This window comes from Nannobrachium achirus (genome assembly GCF_963921795.1).
Source record: "Nannobrachium achirus genome assembly, chromosome: 20".
Classification (NCBI taxonomy): domain Eukaryota; kingdom Metazoa; phylum Chordata; class Actinopteri; order Myctophiformes; family Myctophidae; genus Nannobrachium; species Nannobrachium achirus.
Genome location: NC_137827.1, coordinates 56,076,926 through 56,094,477, shown reverse-complemented (window position 1 = coordinate 56,094,477; position 17,552 = coordinate 56,076,926). Strand labels below are relative to the sequence as shown.

At 44.0% G+C, this 17,552-nt stretch overlaps 1 protein-coding gene across 1 annotated transcript in view; it reads left to right on the top strand.

Moving 5' to 3' along the window:
• The window catches only part of manba (mannosidase, beta A, lysosomal), a 55,210-nt gene that overhangs the window by 13,079 nt on the left and 24,579 nt on the right, over nt 1-17,552 (top strand). The window contains exons 2-11 of the mRNA XM_080751461.1: nt 1,947-2,041; nt 2,156-2,261; nt 3,786-3,959; nt 5,854-5,977; nt 7,536-7,705; nt 7,812-7,922; nt 9,843-9,994; nt 13,840-13,957; nt 16,886-16,972; nt 17,168-17,335. Coding sequence (XP_080607587.1) covers nt 1,947-2,041; nt 2,156-2,261; nt 3,786-3,959; nt 5,854-5,977; nt 7,536-7,705; nt 7,812-7,922; nt 9,843-9,994; nt 13,840-13,957; nt 16,886-16,972; nt 17,168-17,335 — 1,305 coding nt within the window. The remainder of the gene's footprint in view (nt 1-1,946; nt 2,042-2,155; nt 2,262-3,785; nt 3,960-5,853; nt 5,978-7,535; nt 7,706-7,811; nt 7,923-9,842; nt 9,995-13,839; nt 13,958-16,885; nt 16,973-17,167; nt 17,336-17,552) is intronic.

Genomic DNA, 17,552 nt, shown 5'->3' with positions numbered 1-17,552 from the left:
CTTTTATCATACCCCTTCATACCTGCTTTAGTCGATTTTTTTCATAGCTGCCCCTGTTGCTAGATTTCGGCTGCCCCTGTTGCTAGATTTCACGGGCTCTCGCATAACTAACACAGTGGATGGTCCTTAGGCTAGTGCGGTTATTTCTTTAGCTTCAAAGTTAGTATTTTTTTATTGAATTGTGTTTACACAACGTCCTGAGACCAACCAAACCGCTGTTTTGACCTCACACAGGCACCCTTACTTGTCAAACGGCTTCTGCTCTGCACCAGAGCAGGGAGAGGAGAGGCTAGAAAGGGGATGGTGTTTTCCTCTGGTGTTTCAGTCCGAGTGTATAAATGGTGCGTTCGGAAATGCGCACCGGGTGGCGAGTATTCCTACCGTAGGAGACGGGGTTACATAAATTAGAAGGCGCGGCTTGTGATTGGCTGGAGCGGAGGTCTGGAGCGCTCGGCTGTGGTCACTTGGACTGCGCGGGCGTTTATCGTGGGCTTGCCCAGGCCTTACGGCCTGGGCATAAATATAATGATTGCATTCACCACGGCTTCGTAACTCGCGCGGCGCTCCGCCGGCCGCGGGCACTCGCGCCTGCGGCGCTCGGGCGCGAAGAGCAGGACCAAGGTCCGCTGGCCTTCGCGCCGCTTGCAATGTCGTGGACAATAACTGTGACATCTAACCATAAAACGAGCGCTCTACCACACCCGGTGCGCATTTACGAACGCACCCTTTGATACACTCTGACTGAATCACCAGCAGAAAACACTCTCTCGCTAGCCTCGCGTAGCCAGGCTTACTCATCTCCGAAGAGAAAAGCCTGGTGACAATAGAAGGCAGAAGGCGTTCAACTTCCGCCGTAGGAATTTCACCGGAAGCTGTATTTTCTTCACGGTGCGGTGTTCCTGCAAACGTATTCCCTGCACGAAATTAACTCTGGTCTACGTCTCCTGCTCCTTCGGTTGCGCTCGCAATAAACAATATACAAACAAAAACATTGATTCAAATAATGTTACACCTATTAACACAGCGGGTGCCCACGAGGTGTCTACGCAACAATTTCTTTGATGTCGCTGGAGGCCCACGACGCGTTTACTGTAATTACAGTATAACTTTATATCTCACCGTTAGGTCGGGGCTACGCCTGGATGTAGCCCATTAGCCGCTAGTCGCTTCGAGTCGACGCTGAGAGCATCGCGCGGCCGTTTTTCTCCGTATACTCCAATGCATTTCCCCATCTTTAAAGCCCTTTATCTCCGATGTTTGTTTTATGGCTAAAACTGTGGCCGCGTGCGGCAAAATGTCCAAATTTTGATCGGCAGTGAACAGCTATGATCAACACTAGCCCATACAGTAAGTTACACAATAACATCCTGTCTGCGCTCATGTGACCAAGTGACGTCATCACGCATGCATTGACGCAACAGGGCCTCGTATTCTTCTATGGAAGTGCTATGGGGGCACTCAGAGGGGATGACTGGCGCCTCCTAGTGGGCAGTCGATGTGTTAAGAGTGAGTTAAGAGCTACAATCTATTTAAAAGAATTTCGCTGGGGAATGTAAACAGACCCGCACCGCATGACGTAACGTCCGTTAAACGCAGACTTCCGCTAGAAATCTTGGAACACACCGGAAGGCATATTGTCTACAGGGTGCTCTCTCGCTAGAAAGGGAGGGGAGGGAGGGGTCTGTTTGACAAGTAAGGGTGCCTTTGAGGTCAAAACAGCGGTGTGGTTGGTCTCAGGACGTTGTGTAAACACAATCCAATACAAAAATACTAACTTTGAAGCTAAATAAATAACCGCACTAGCCTAAGGACAATCCACTGTGTTAGTTATGAGAGAGCCCGTGAAATCTAGCAACAGGGGCAGCTATGATAAAAGGCAGATTTAACCCTATATGTGTTTTGGTCTGGATGACTCCTTTAATAACTTTAGTTTTGCTCTTCCACAGGACCCGTACTTCCGGTTCAACGACGTGTCCTACAGGTGGATCTCTCTGGACAACTGGACGTACACAGCAACATTCCCCACGCCTGCTCACATGAGGTCAACATAGTGACCTTTACTATTCTGGGGTTGTGGGGAAACAACCAATGTCAATGTGTAATGTGTATGCAAAATAATACTTAGCTATACATGTCATTTGCTATATACCCACAGGGCCAGAAAGATGGTACTTCTCGTTTTCGAAGGAGTGGACACCGTGGCTTTGATTTCACTCAATGGAATTGTCTTGGGCCTGACGGATAACATGTTTCGCAGATATGTAGGTATCTTTGATCTGGATTCAGATCAGATCACTGATCTGTAATAACTGTGTTATGGGTTAGGTCGGGGGTCAAATGCAGTTTAGAGCAGTGTTTCTCAACCACTGTGCCTGGGGACCTTTGGTGTGACCCTGAGAAGGGTCAAGTGTGCCCCTTGAAACTGCTTGAAAGCCAGTATTGTATTTATCAAATTAAAAAATGATTCAAACTAGTGAGGCCTCGCGCCTCGCGGTGCGAGGCGTTGTGTGCTTGTAGATCTGCTGTTTTCACTACTGTTGTGCGACAGCCTTGTATGATGAAGGGCTTTACTTTGCAAAGAAACGTACACATTTGAAACTTGGAGATACAAGGTTTCTTCCCGACAGTGACGATATTTACACCCCTGTATTATGTTGTACGGGGGCCCATGGATTCTTGGGATGTGAAAAGTGTGCCCATGCAGAAAAAAGGTTGAGGAACACTGGTTTAAAGGACCTAGTGCATGTCCACCCCTCCCTCTCCCTTTCTCCCTTCCACACTCTCAGCCAATAGAAATGCATTTCCTCTTGTTCTATTCACCGCCATGCTCTTACCAAATAGTTTATTATATCCCTCTGCTGCATAGGGATGGGACAATATGAACATTTCATGTCACGATTATTGTGACCAAAGCAATTGCACATCCGTCAAGCTCACAACGCGCTGCAAAGCTACGCGTGTAGATTGGCTATTTCTTTGGCAAAGAGATTTGGTAGAGAGTGGAAAAAAAGACTGTATGAAGTATGTTATTTCCAAGTCCGTTTTACCAATTATAGAGGGTTTAAGTGGTACCAGATATGCAGCTCGGCAACCAAAAGGTGAATTGAATCCCAGTACATGATGGAGAACAATTTCACGATAAATTTAAATCTCCTTGATACAATTATTGTGTGTTTTTTTTTTTTTTTTTATCATGATAACGATCATCGTCCCATCCCTACTGTTGCGTACATCAATTAGGGGTGGGCGAATGGGGCGATATGGTGATAAATATCGTTAAGACGATACAATCTATTCCTTTTCAGAGATATCCTATATATCGTGATACAATGAGGGAGAGCCTTATAAAAATCCTGTTGAATTGTTAATACAGAGATTCATTGCAGAATTCATTTAAACCTGCATTTTGGTCTAAATCAGTAGTTCTCAAACTTTCAAATGTCAAGGACTCCACTTAACTCTGATAGTATACAAATGGAACCAAATGGACCCGGAAGGGTCCATTTGGTTTCATTTGTATACTGTCAGAGTTACATACTTGTAAGGGTCAATTTATACCTCCCAAAAGGAACCCAGAGAGTCCCTGGACACCACTTTGAGGACCACTGGTCTAAATGCTCTGTTACTCCTTTTTATTTTAGTTTTGTGGTTGTACTGTTAAGGAACCTGAAAATAATAACCATAGAAACCAACGTGAAACAGAATCGTGATAAGAACGTGTATCGTGATACAGCTTGGAGAAATATCGTGATGTTGTATTTTTCCATATCGCCCTCCCCTAACAGCAATTCCCTGTCAGAGACCTGCTGAAGGATGGGGAGAATGTATTGGAGGTCCGCCTCCAGTCCCCTGTGCTGTACTCCTCTGAACGGAGCAAGGCCCACTCTGCCTACAGGGTCCCGCCAGACTGCCCTCCAGCTGTCCAGCAGGGGGAGTGTCACGTCAACTTCATTAGAAAAGTGAGTGGTATAGTAGTCAGGCTAGTATAGTAGGCCTGTCAGGCTGTCACAATCTATACTATAATTTTGCGAATGTCTGAGTGAGTGAGTGAGTGAGTGTCTGTCTGTCTGAAACAGCGTTTCTCCTCAGTGGCTGGAGCAATTGATCTGAAATCGCATCACCATTGGGACAGTATCTCTGTAGCCATTAAACGAAATGGGTTTCTTACATTGATGCTCCTACATCATGCAAGCACCAGTTAAAGTTACTTTCCATCCCTCATACTGTGTGCACAGTGCACATCCCATAACCCACACACTGCACATCATTTTGGAGCTCATATCTTTGAACGGGTAAGGGCTAGTTATTACATAATCGCAATAATTGTTATAATCGTTTCCATGTTGAAACATTTTCATATTTTCAAATATCTTCAAAAAACAATAGTGGAAATAGCATATCTACAAGCTCACAACTTGCCTGGCTCCAGCCAATAGCCCCGTCCACTCTCTGAGTGGACTGCTTCTCTTGGTCTGGAATTGGCATATAACGTGCCTCTTTCTATGGTATTTTGGCTTACCAGCCAATGAAATCAATGCAAGAAGGAGGAGGCGTGGGTCTAACTTTTGATAATCAACAGAAACCGTGGAGGGAGGGGTGGCTCACCAGAGCTCTTAATTGCTCCCTTTGAACTTCAAAAGGGTTGTGAACTGCAGTCATTGATTGAGCCATACAAGTGTCAATAGCTCGTTAGTGATTCTCTCTAATCACTGAAACATCAAAGACAATGACCTGTTTGATGCCTGTCATAGAGGGGAGGGGGAGGGGGGATGTTTTTTGTACACAAGTCAAACACAACCCCTCCCACCAGATCTCTTGTGATTGGGAATTTCACATTTCAAATCCCCTCCCCTTTGAAATCTCTTGTCAATGGGACAATGTCAGACTCAAGCTCCAGCGCCAGGTCTGAAATCAGGCTAGCTCACAACGCGTTGCCATGCGACAGGTTGTGAGCTTGTAGATCGTCCATTTCCACTCTCAATGTTATTTTTAAAGCATAAAGTTGTCAAATATGTCAAATCATTTCCTTGTATGTTTAGGTTATGTGTCATACCTGACATGTGCGACTTCAAAGCCTAAAAACCAAACGGAAATGTAATTGTCAACAACAACAAAAACACAATTAAATCATTAATCACAATCATTTGAGTGACAATTAATCGTCATGTAAAATGTCATAATCTTAACAGCCCTAAACATCGCCTGTTTATATGGGCGAGTTGTAATCTGTATTTGAACATTATTACTCTGAGTTTTATTTTTATTGATCAATTGTTTACTTAAAGCTATACTGTGTAAGTTGCTAAACTAGTGGTCAGTAGCGGTATTGCCTTTTTCGGCCGTTTTTCGCCTGGAGTCGTCACGGACCACCGCCGCGGACCTCCGGAGCGGCGCCGCAAACCACCGCGACCGATACGAATCTGTGGAGGGTTAGAACGTAATTTTCTGGCCAGGATTAGGGGATTAAGAGGTTAAGAATCCTTCACCATCGTAAACACTGTAGCTGAGGGAGGCTACACATGTAATGTATCATGTGTGTATGATCCGCGATGTGATGGTCCAAGGTATACACAACGTATACAGATGATGCAGATGACGTAATTTTGCCGGGAAATCCCGCCCCTGTCACGGCTAAGTAGAAAACATATAAAGAAAAGACTTTTGGGGCTGAAATTAACGGAGTGGGGGTTCTAAAACTTTAGCGATTTAATAATTAGGACAATTTTAAGATATGTTTTATAAAAAAAGTTACATAGTATAACCTTAAACATTATTTGTAGTATCAAATCCTGCTTTGGTCTTAATCTATTATTATCCCTCAACCCCCCTGCTCTTGGTTTCCTCTTCCTCCAGGAACAAAGCTCTTTCAGCTGGGACTGGGGGCCGTCGTTTCCTACCATGGGACTCTGGAAGGGAGTCCATCTGAAAGGCTTTGATGTGCTCCAACTGATCAGCATCTCTGCTGTTCCATTCTACAGTAAGCCATGCGCAGTTTGCGCACGTTCACCGTACACAGGGGCGTCACAAGGGGTAGGAAAGTGGGACTGAGTTACTAGGGCCCAAGGTGGTGGAGGGGCCTTAATTATTTTATACTTTAGCTATTGAAAAAATAGCAGATATACAAGCTCACAGCGCGGCACCGAGTGCCGCACTGCGAGCTTGTAGATCTGCTATTTTTGAAAAGTCGTGAAAATGTGTGCAAATCTTTGAATATATGTAGTTTTTAAGCGAACATTTGCTCATCAAATTTAGCTTCTGGGGGGTCCCTGGAACTCAATATTTTGAGATGGGGTTCCGTGGCCAAATACATACCATTTTGGGGGTCCTTCACATGAAAAGGTTTTTCACATGAAAAAGGTTTTTCAAAAAACCTCAGAAGGATTTGAAATATTCAAAGATTTTCATGATTTTTCGAAAATAGCAGATATACAAGCTCGCAGCGCGGCACTCGGTGCCGCGCTGTGAGCTTGTATATCTGCTATTTTTCAATAGTTAAAGCACAGGGGCCCCGCAGTGAATCCTTGTACCCAGGGCCCAGAATTTGGAGCGACGCCCCTGGCCGTACACACCCATGCTCAAACGTTCATGCACGCGCACATGTATACACACACCGTACAGGGTTGCATACAGGCGGCGACTGATTGAATTGCGTGTCTTGAATTTAGACGCGCAATGCATTTGTTCATGTTTTTTGATTGGCTAGGTGAGCATGTTTATATGAAAAGAACACGATAAACGTACTGAAAACAACTACTATTTCAACAAAAGACACCGGTGTCTACATGACAAGAAAGAGACACCGGTGTCTACTGTCTACATATTGATGAGAAAGAGACATGGGAGAAAGTGGTACAGTCAGCTGTGGCCTCAGGGCCATTTTTTGAGTGGCACAAAACCAAACTGAGGGGCAACGACGGCCATGGCCTTCGTGGCCTCCCTGAATTTCCTGCCTGGAATAATAATAAAAAAAACATAACGAGTCTTCTACACAAGTGTGGATATTATTTGTATTTACATAATATTTTTGGATCTGAGTAGGGCTGTCACAATTATGACATAATCGTCTTATCGCAATGATTTTACATAATCGCGATTATTTTTCATAATCGTCATAATCGTGAATGTTGAAAATGTTCCATATAAGTAAAAAATTGTGGAAATAGCAGATCTACAAGCTCACAACGCGTCGCATCGCGACGCGTTGTGAGCTTGTAGATCGGCTATTTCCACTATCAATGTTATTTTTTAAGTAGAAAGTTGTCAAATATGTCCATTATTTCTTTGTATATTTAGGTCATGTGTCTTATCTGCCACGTGCAACTTCAAAGCCTAAAAGGCAAAGCCAAACAGAAATGTAATTATCAACGACAAAAACACAATTTAAATCGTTAATCGCAATTATTTGAGTGACAATTAATCGTCATGTAAAATGTCATATCGTGACAGCCCTAGATCTGAGGGTCAAAATGCTACTCCTACCCGCCATCTCTGACAAGTCATTTCTAACCTTTTTGACTGGCCTTCGTTCCTCCCAGACGCCACCCTTTCCCAGTGGAGGGTTCAGGTGGAACTGTTTGTTAATGCTGTTGCAGAAACCCACGGGCAGGTCACCCTCTGCGTACCAGACCTGGCAGAGGAGCAAGCTTTCCATGCATGGTTCCTCCAAGGACAGACTAAGAACACCTACACCCTACACATTGACACGGTACTATTACTGAAGCCAAAAGGGGGCTTGGACTGATTTTATGCAGTTTTCACAGTAACGTTTGCAACGTTTGCTCAATGCCTCCAGTGTGTTGTGTTCATTCCAGGCCAGGCACGTAAAGCTGTGGTGGCCCAATGGACACGGTGAGCAGGCCTCCTATGTCCTGAGTGTGAAAGTCCATCTGGATCAACCCTTTACCATTGATGCACACATCAAGGTCAGTACACTTTATACTTGTTTTTATTATATTATACACACAAAGCCTATAAAACACACAGCATTCATGTAGCTCACATTTATTTTTGTATGGTATTCCTTTCTGTCTTTTCTTGTCTTGAGTCTTTATCGATAGTCACAGTCAGGGCAGGAATTTCATGGAGGCCATGAAGGCCATGGCCGTCGTTGCCCCTCAGTTTGGCCTTGTGTCCCTCAAACCACTGGCATGACCTGAGGCCACAGTGGCCTTAATGCCCCAGCTGACTGTACCACTTTCTCCTCTGTCTCTGTTTTGTCAGTCTCTTTCTTGTCATGTAGTGTATTTTGTTGAGTCTCCATCTTTAAACCAATCCAGTATCTTTGATTGGCGCATGGCTGAGTGTGGATCAGATTGTAAATACCATAATATAGACTACTACAGATAGACTACATTAAATTCTAAATGAATTAATTATTTCAATGAACTAAATTCTAAAATCTTGTTTTATTTGATGGCCTTCCTGCCCTGGCATTTGGCCTTTGTGCCATCTAACAATGCACAACACGAAAGGCCAAGTGGCCTTGCCCTAAAATGACAAAATTCCAGGCCTGGTCACAGTATAGAGAGGCGGGGGTGACTCGCAGTCGGCCTATGTGCTATGCGTTGATCAGGGACGCCGATAGCCAAGTATTAAGCTATCGGAGGGCGCATTAAGCTATCGCAGTGGGCGATGGAGATAATGGTAGAACATAGGAGCAGAACAGTGGTGTTATGTAGAATAACTAAAAAGTGATACCAGCACAAATTATAAAATTTACGGCACAATTCAGCACTAAAGAATGACACCATTTTTATTGCGACCGTCAGGTCGCAGTTACTATCAAAACCTCCACAAACTGTGAGTCCGTCAGTCAGTCAGTCAGTCCGTCCGTCAGTCAGTCTGTCTGTCACACGTCACATGTCACACTTTTGCCCTGCTCATATCTCCGCAACCGTTGCCCCGATCCATGCCAGATTTTGCACACACACTCCTTGCCTGCCAAACTACAACCTCCCGGAGCTCCAGGGACCCCCAGGTCCCTGGGGGACCCCCAGATGTAAAAAATGACCAAATGTGCAAAAATGACCAAATGACCACCCCAACGGGGCTGCTCACGGGGAATTCCCGGGGACCACCGACTCCTGCTGCTCCAGAACGGATGCAAAAGTGGTGGCGCCCCCAGTGGAGGACCCCCTGCCACTGCAGCGCACATAAAATGCCGTAACTCGGGCTAGGAGCGACCGGGAGAGCCGGGGCCGGTACCTATTCGTCCGCCTCGGCGGCGCGGAGACCCCACCCCTCATTTCTCACATGGCCCTCTTCTAGCGCCACCATGTGGCGGATTCTTGCAAAACACATTTTTGGACACTGCTCCTACAATATTTGCCCTAAAATCACTCAAATCGGTACACAGTATGTCTACACTCATGTCATCAACATGGATCTGTCCCATATAGCGCCACCTTCAGGCCGATTTTTTAAAACACATTTTTGGACACTGCTCCTACAATTTTTGCCCTAAAATCACGCAAATCGCTACACAGTATGTCTACACTCATCTCATCAACATGGATCTGTCCCATATAGCGCCACCTTCAGGCCGATTTTTTCAAACACATTTTTGGACACTGCTCCTACAGATTTTGCCCTAAAATCACCCAAATCGGTACACACTATGTCTACACTCAGCGCCACCATCAGGCCGATTTTTTTCAACCACATTTTTGGACACTGCTCCTACACATTTTGCCCTAAAATCACACTGCGACCTGACGGTCGCTTATCTCCCGATTAGGGAGTCTTACTGGTATATTATTTCATCGTATGGGGTGCCAACTTCACAGAGGTGTAGCATTTCTATTCTTCTGACTGTAGGTGTATTTCTATTCTTCTGACTGCAGGTGTATTTCCGCACAGTGGATCTCATCCAGGAGCCCATCACTGGCTCCCCAGGTCTGAGCTTCTACTTTCGGGTCAACGGGAAGCCGGTCTTCTTCAAGGGCTCCAACTGGATCCCAGCCCACGCCTTCCAGGACATGGTCCACCCTGCTGGGTGAGAGAAGTCTTTTTTTAAGATTAGTTCTTTGGGCCTTGGATAGGACAGTAGTCTGACAGGAAATGGGGGGAGAGATGGGGAGTGACATGCGGCAAAGGCCGTCCGGATAGGGAATCGAACCGCCGCCGCCACCAGGCATCCATGGCATTAGCAATGCCTAAGTGGTATGCGTAGGGCAGCGGGCTCCCCTCCCAAGCACCTTTTGCTGGGCCTGCTATTAGGACCTGTATAGGCAGCAGGGTTTCCTGCAGGAAAAAGTCTTGACCAGGGGGGGATGCGCGTGCGCCGAAAATTTTTGATAATTAATTAATTAATTCGAGTAATTAATTCACTTAATTTTTAATATTAATTCTTATTTTTGCCCTATAAAAAACACATGAATGTGCCCATGATGACGGAAAACACAACTACATGCTATCATCCACATTTATTCAACATTGAATAACTTATATTGCCGGTTCGCCACCAAAGGGTTAAAAAAATAGTGTGCACGCTGGTGTACGAATTCGTGCACAGATGATGCACTATGCATGTACACGCTTTTCACAGCTTTCAAACAAAAAAATTTGCTTGGAAATCCGTTCAGGCATTCAGGAGATACCAGCCCTTATGTTTTCTTCAAATGTAAACAAACATGGCTGCCATGTTTGAAAGATAGGGTTGGTATGGGGGTTAAACATGCAATTTCGCGATCGCGATCATGCCTAGTACATTGTTGGAGGTCCAAAAAGTTTTTTTGAAAAAAAAATTTTTTTTGAAAAAAAAAAAATATATATATTTTTATTTTTTATACCCTTGGGGGGGGCGGGGGGGTTTTCTGGCCAGGCGGGGCGCCTGGCCTGTAAAGTGCTGCTGGAAACCCTGGGCAGTTTTGGCTTATTAAATCAGTGGTTCTCAAACGTTTTCATTTGATGGACCCCCAAATTGACACTTATTTAGCCACAGACCCCCATTTGAAAAGATATGCCTGGGACCCCCATAAGAGATGATTTTTACGTCTCAAGCAATGATTCCCAACAATTTTAATTTCAAGGACCCCCAGTTTGACATGCACTAGGCTTCATAATGTAAAATCAATGTTAATTTCTCTCACTCTAAGTTACATACCCAGGGCCGGATCTCCCCATAGGCAAGGGGGGGCATTGCCCCCCTAAATGCCCTGTCTGCCCCACCAAACAAGATGGCATGAAAAAATAAAAATATATATATTTGGGTTTTTTTTCTTTCTTTTCTTTTTTTTAATATTATGCTACAGCTGTCGCACCACCAAAACCAACACCATTTCATTATATATACATTTTAAAAACTCCGATCGCCAATGCCATCTCTCTCCCTCTCTGCACCTCAAAATAAGTAAAACAAATAATAATGAAGCCAGGCCAGCAGCTCCGCCCCCGATATGCGTTGAATGCGTAGGAGGGAACAGCAGTCAGTCTCGTCTCGACAGACAAGTACACGCACCACTTCTGGTTGCCAACTAACTTCAGTTTTGTCCAGCGCATTAAGGAACTAATCGAGAGAAGGAACAGTTTGTTTTTTAGTTGTGCTTGCAGCTTGTTTCACTTTAACTTCTGTTCTCTTTCTCTGGCTCTTTCGGTCAATATGCGTCGATTTCTGGTTTCTAAACCTCGCAGTCGCGACGCGAGTAGCACTGCTGCTATGGCTCCAGTCAGTCCAGAGGCAGGCTCCGAGCCGTCGTCGACTCGGGGTACAGCTGCTCCTCAACCCGACCCTAACCCCCAATTGAGTTACACAAGCACGGCAACAAGCTGAAAGCGTCGCCGTTCGCAACGCAGCAGCGGCCGCCGATAACAGCACACAGGGAGCAGGAGGTAGAGCTGCTGCTCCTCGACCCGACCCAAACCCTAACCCCCAATTGAGTTCCACAAGCACGGCAACACAAGCTGAAAGCGTCGCCGTTCGCAACGCAGCAGCGGCCGCCGATAACAGCACGCAGGGAGATAGACCTGCTGCTCCTCGACCCGATCCATTGAGTTCCACAACCACCGCAACACAGCCTGAAAGCTTCGCCGTACACGACGCAGCAGTGGCCGCTGCTAACAGCACTGGCTTAAGCACAACAGCATCATCACAGCCCGCTAATCTTGTGTTTCCAAAACGTCATTTTGGCAAGACAGCATGCGCATTCAGCCCGGGCTGGTACCGTGGAAGACCATGGTTGGAATATTCAGTGAAGCTAGATGCGTGCTTTTGTTTTCCTTGTCACAAATTTGGAGGAAATAATGACAATGTCATTGTCTGTCTAGTGTCATATCAGTCTATCTGTCTGTCTGTCTGTCTGTCTGTCTGTCTGTCTGTCTATCTAGTGTCATATCAGTGTATCAATCTATCCATCCAGTATCATATCTATCATCCATCTAGTGCTGGGGTTCCCAAACTTTTCTGTCTCAGGGCACCCCATGAATATTTGTTTTAATCCGAGGCACCCCTACATTATAATTTTCACTCCCAGCACCTTATATGTATAGCATATCGTCCTTGTCGCGTGGAAACCTTGTATGTCCAAAATCGTTCGTTTTGTATTTATCATCTATAAAATGTGCTAAACTATTGAAAACAGCAGATCTACAAGCAAAGTGCTTGTAGATCGGCTGTTTGTTTTGTGCGACAGTCTTGTATGCTGAAGCAGGGCTTTGCTTTACCAAAAGACGTACACATTAGAAACTTGGAGATACAAGGTTTCTGCCCGACAGTGACGATATTTTAGTGATTATGTTGTGAGGAAAACGTTTAGATAATAGCCATTTTGGTTAGAACTGACTGAAAATAACTTTGTACTTCAAGTTTAAAATGATGCTAAATATTTTTTCAAGTGTCCACATGAATTCCAAATATTATCAAATTATCTCGCGGCACCCCTGGACTGCCGTCGCGGCACCCCAGGGTGCCCCGTCACCCACTTTGAAAACCCCTGATCTAGTGTCATCATCTCAGTGTCTCAATCTATCCAGTATCATATCTATCATCCATCTAGTCTCATATCAGTGTATCAATCTATCCAGTATCATATCTATCATCCATCTAGGCTCATATCAGTGTATCAATCTATCCAGTATCATATCTATCATCCATCTAGTGTCATATCAGTGTATCAATCTATCCATCCAGTATCATATCTATCATCTATCAAGTGTCATATCAGTGTATCAATCTATATCTATATCAGTTTATAGTATCATTTGCATTCATCTTTGTCAATCACATCAGTTTATATAGCTATCACACCAGTAACATGTCTGTCTTTTGTCTATCACATTATTTATCATTTCTTTAACCTTTTGTTGTTTTTTTGTTTTTTGTTTTTTTACTTTTTTGTGTATTTTATTTCTTAAGTTCTGTGACTTGTACTGTACACAGCATGGTGTGTCATTGGTATAAGTGTGCCAAAATGCATAGGTTTTTATGCATTTCTGGCATTATGACCCCCTAAAAAGGTTGCCCCCCTGGCATTTCCTCTCGCCCCACCTACTACTAGAGCTTACATCCGGCCCTGTACATACCCATAAGGGTCCATTTTATTACTAACAATCATTCATTTAGCTGGGGACCCCCTGGAACTCCCTCAAGGACCCCACTTTGAGAACCAATGTATTAAATGACAATGTAGAGACTGGAGATATGGGGTGCAGTTAATCAAAAGAGCCAAATGGTGTCAATTTTCTACTGTGTTTCCTGACGCTAGTGTTACAATTACAATTTACTTCCATTACACTTACTACTAATAAAAACTATAGTGTATGATATTAATTATAATGATAATGATGATAATAATAATTGTGTAGCACTTTCCTAAATCCTTTCCTGTCATGTGTCTGTTGAAGCCTGAGGAATCTGTTGCAGTCGGCTGTGGACGCCAACATGAACGCTCTCCGGGTGTGGGGCGGAGGCGTGTACGAGCAGAATCTATTCTACACTATCTGTGATGAGTTGGGGATCATGGTATCTCATTTCATTTATTGTTTATTTCACCCATTTAGACCTGGAACGCATTATTACGCATTGCTACTTAAACCGTTATTTTATGCTTTAACTATTGAAAAATAGCAGATATACAAGCTCACAGTGTGGCACTGAGTGCCACGCTGCGAGCTTTTAGATCTGCTACTTTTGAAAGATTGTGAAAATGTGTGCATAAATGTGTTTGAATATTTTTTACCCGATTCTATGAATGTCTTCTAAATCGTTTTTTTTTTTTTTAAACACATGTTTCTATCATCAGTGGTTCTCAAACGTTTTCATGTCAAGGACCCCTAGAACTATATGTATTTGGCTGCTGACCCCATCTCGAAATATTATGTATCAGGGACAGGGACCCCCCCAGATGCAAATATTTGAGTTAGAAATGTTCGCTTTAAAAAATATGTATTCAAACATTTGCAAAAAATACTTTCATGATTTAAAAAAATAACAGATCTACAAGCTTGCTGCTATTGTTTAACATAAACATAATGGTTAAAGTGGTTAAAACGTTCCTGATGAAGGTCCATCATGCCTTTTTGTTTTCAATCAAATATGTTTTTAGAACAGGGTTCCTCATTCTGTGACAATCGACTGTACTCTCAACGCATCACCAACGCATTTGGTTGCCTTTGTTGATTGGTTGAGTACTTTCTTATCAAGGTTGAACACTGTATGGCAGTACACTCTGAGTTACACATTATTGAACCATTAAAGGTCAAATGACATTCTGTTTTTACCAATCATAAAAGTCTTTGCCCTGGTCCTAAAAACATGTTTTAAAATGTTTAAACTTGAAAATCCACTCCATGGAGCCATGGTGTCTCTCTCTGTTTAGGTGTCATGAAAAACGGTCTGTCACCTGAAATACTCTAAACTCACCACCAGGGGAGCCTCTCTCTCCCACTCATTCTAACAAAATAAATATTAGTAGGCCTATAGTGCAGTAAGTACATGTACTTGAGTACAATTTTGAGTATTTGTACTTTACTTGAGTATTTCCAATTTTCAATTCTTATACTTCTACTCCACTACATCTCAGAGGCAAATGCACTTTATCTCTCCACTACAATCATTTGGAGGCTTTAGTTACTAGTAACTTTGTAGATTTTGATTATTAATACAAATCAATCACTTCAGCCCGTATAGGCCAGCGATTCTCAAACTATGGCACCCAAAGTGGCCACACACACGCACACACACACGCACGCACATACAGATCTGCGGCCGCCCCTCAAGACAGTGGCTGTGACACAGACACACACACAACCATGGCAGCTAAAGAGGCTGAGCTAAGCCCTGGCCTGAGGCATACGCGTCTGCATGATCAGCGGGGAATTGTGTCGATACGAGCCGAGGCGCGGGTGTTTTTTCTTACCCCGGGAACGATACATTACCGGAGCCCTGCGGTTACATATGTACCTTCGCGGAGTTCAATTTAGACCGTCGGCGCCGCTGTAACGTTCAGCTCCGCTCCGCTCCGCAATGCAGAAAACTTCATGGTCCTTTGTAGTTATAGCAACATATTTTGGCTAAATGCCTCAGTTTAGAGAAACACCTATTGCTTGTGTTATAGCGTTTTACTGTCTGCTCGCTTTTACTGTCTGTCTGTGTGTGTGTGTGTGTGTGTGTGTGTGTGTGGGGGGGGGGTGCGCAGTGCACTGTCACAGCAACGACAGTGTCGGTAAAAGGAGCGAGGTTCCACTTAGCTCTACCCCGGGGAGCAGTGCAGTTAGTCGGACACAGCCGACACAGAGTGTCGGTAAGAAGGAGAGAGGTTCCGCTGTGCGCAAATACATAGCGATTTTAATTATTTCACTAAAGCATAAACGGACTACTTGATATGAAGGATATTGATGTAAATAAGATATTTGAATGGATAAATGTATTTTATATGCCCATATTTACAATTAAAGGACAATATAATGTAAGAGGTCACTTCCTCAAAACTTGGGCTGTGGAGAAATAACTCTATGGGAGAAATACAGACAGGGAGACTGGGAGAGAGGAGGAGGGGTGGGGGGGTGAATCGACTGACGACGTATGAGTCCAGTAGCCAATGAACTGCGCGTTTGAGACTCATTATGCAGAAACCGGCACAAACACACAGATAGCAGGAAAACCACTGCATGTCAAAAGTTGCGGTTCTTTTGGTGTAATTGAGGCCTGGGAACATTAAAAAAAGCAAAAAAAAAAATCAAAATTTATTTTTGGATGTCACCACCCCTTTAAGAACTCCCTAATCGGGAGATAAGCGACCGCCAGGTCGTCGCAAGTTCTATGAAAAGCTCCACCGGCTGTATGTCTGTCACGTCACATCACACTTTTGCCCCTGCCCCTGCCCTATTGATGCCAAACGTTGCACACACACTCCTTGGATGGCAAATCACATCCTCCGCCCCTGATTTCTCACATGGCCCTCTTCTAGCGCCACCATCAGGCAGATTTTAGCAAAACACTAAAATTACGCAAAGCGGTACACAGTATCTCTGCAGTCATGTCATCAAAATGGATCTGTCCCATTTCCCATATTCCCTCCTAGGCTACGATAGCCTTCTAAAGTTTGTGTATGCAACGTGACGGTGGCATGTATACACATTAATGGTGTCTGCAAAAAGCAACCTCATGGTGGTGCTAGAAGAGGGGCATGTGAAAAATCAGGGGCGGAGGTTGTGGTTTGGCAGCTAAGGAGTGTGTGTGCTAAGTTTAGTAGGGGCAACGGTGCCGGAGATAAGAGTAGGGCCAAAAGTGTGACGTGACGTGACGGACATGCAGAGGGACTGACAGCCGGTGATGGTCGCAATTAACACTTTAATTTTTTTTTTTGCATTCAAAATACCATTATAAATTATGATGACATTTGAAAACCAAACGTTCCTAAACGGTATTGATGTCTCTCATTACCTGTAGATTTGGCAAGACTTCATGTTTGCCTGTGCCATGTATCCAACAGAGACAGACTTCATACACACCATTAGAGAGGAGGTTATACACCAGGTAAGACACAGTTTTAATGTAAAGCAGGATTTTTGCTAATACTGTTCTGTTATACATTTGTCTGTTAGCAGACTTTACATGCTGCAAAGATAAATAAACATTGTATCGCTAATAAGATGTATAGACATGCTGGTAGTTAGCTAAATGTTTTAACCTAAACTTGGGGAGTTGTGTTTTTGTGTTTCCTTCCAACAGGTCAGGCGTCTGAAGTCCCACCCCTCCATAGTAGTGTGGAGTGGGAACAATGAGAACGAGGCTGCCCTGGCCACAGACTGGTTTGGTATTCCTGTTCTCCAGAGGCCCACGTACCTTAAAGACTACGTTACGCTGTATGTGAACAACATAAGGGCTCTGGTCCAGCAGGTCAGCGACACAGAATAGATGGGGATTCCTCCTGTGTGGGTCACTTTTAAAAAGTAAACTATTATAGATAGATTACTATGTGCGTAAAAGTTATAATTTGCAACACTTGATTAAACACTTTTGCTAAGTATATTTCATACATGGAGTTACGTTTGACACTTAAAGCTGCACTTTGTAACTTTCCCCTTCTGTCCCCAATTTGAACCCTGACATTTAT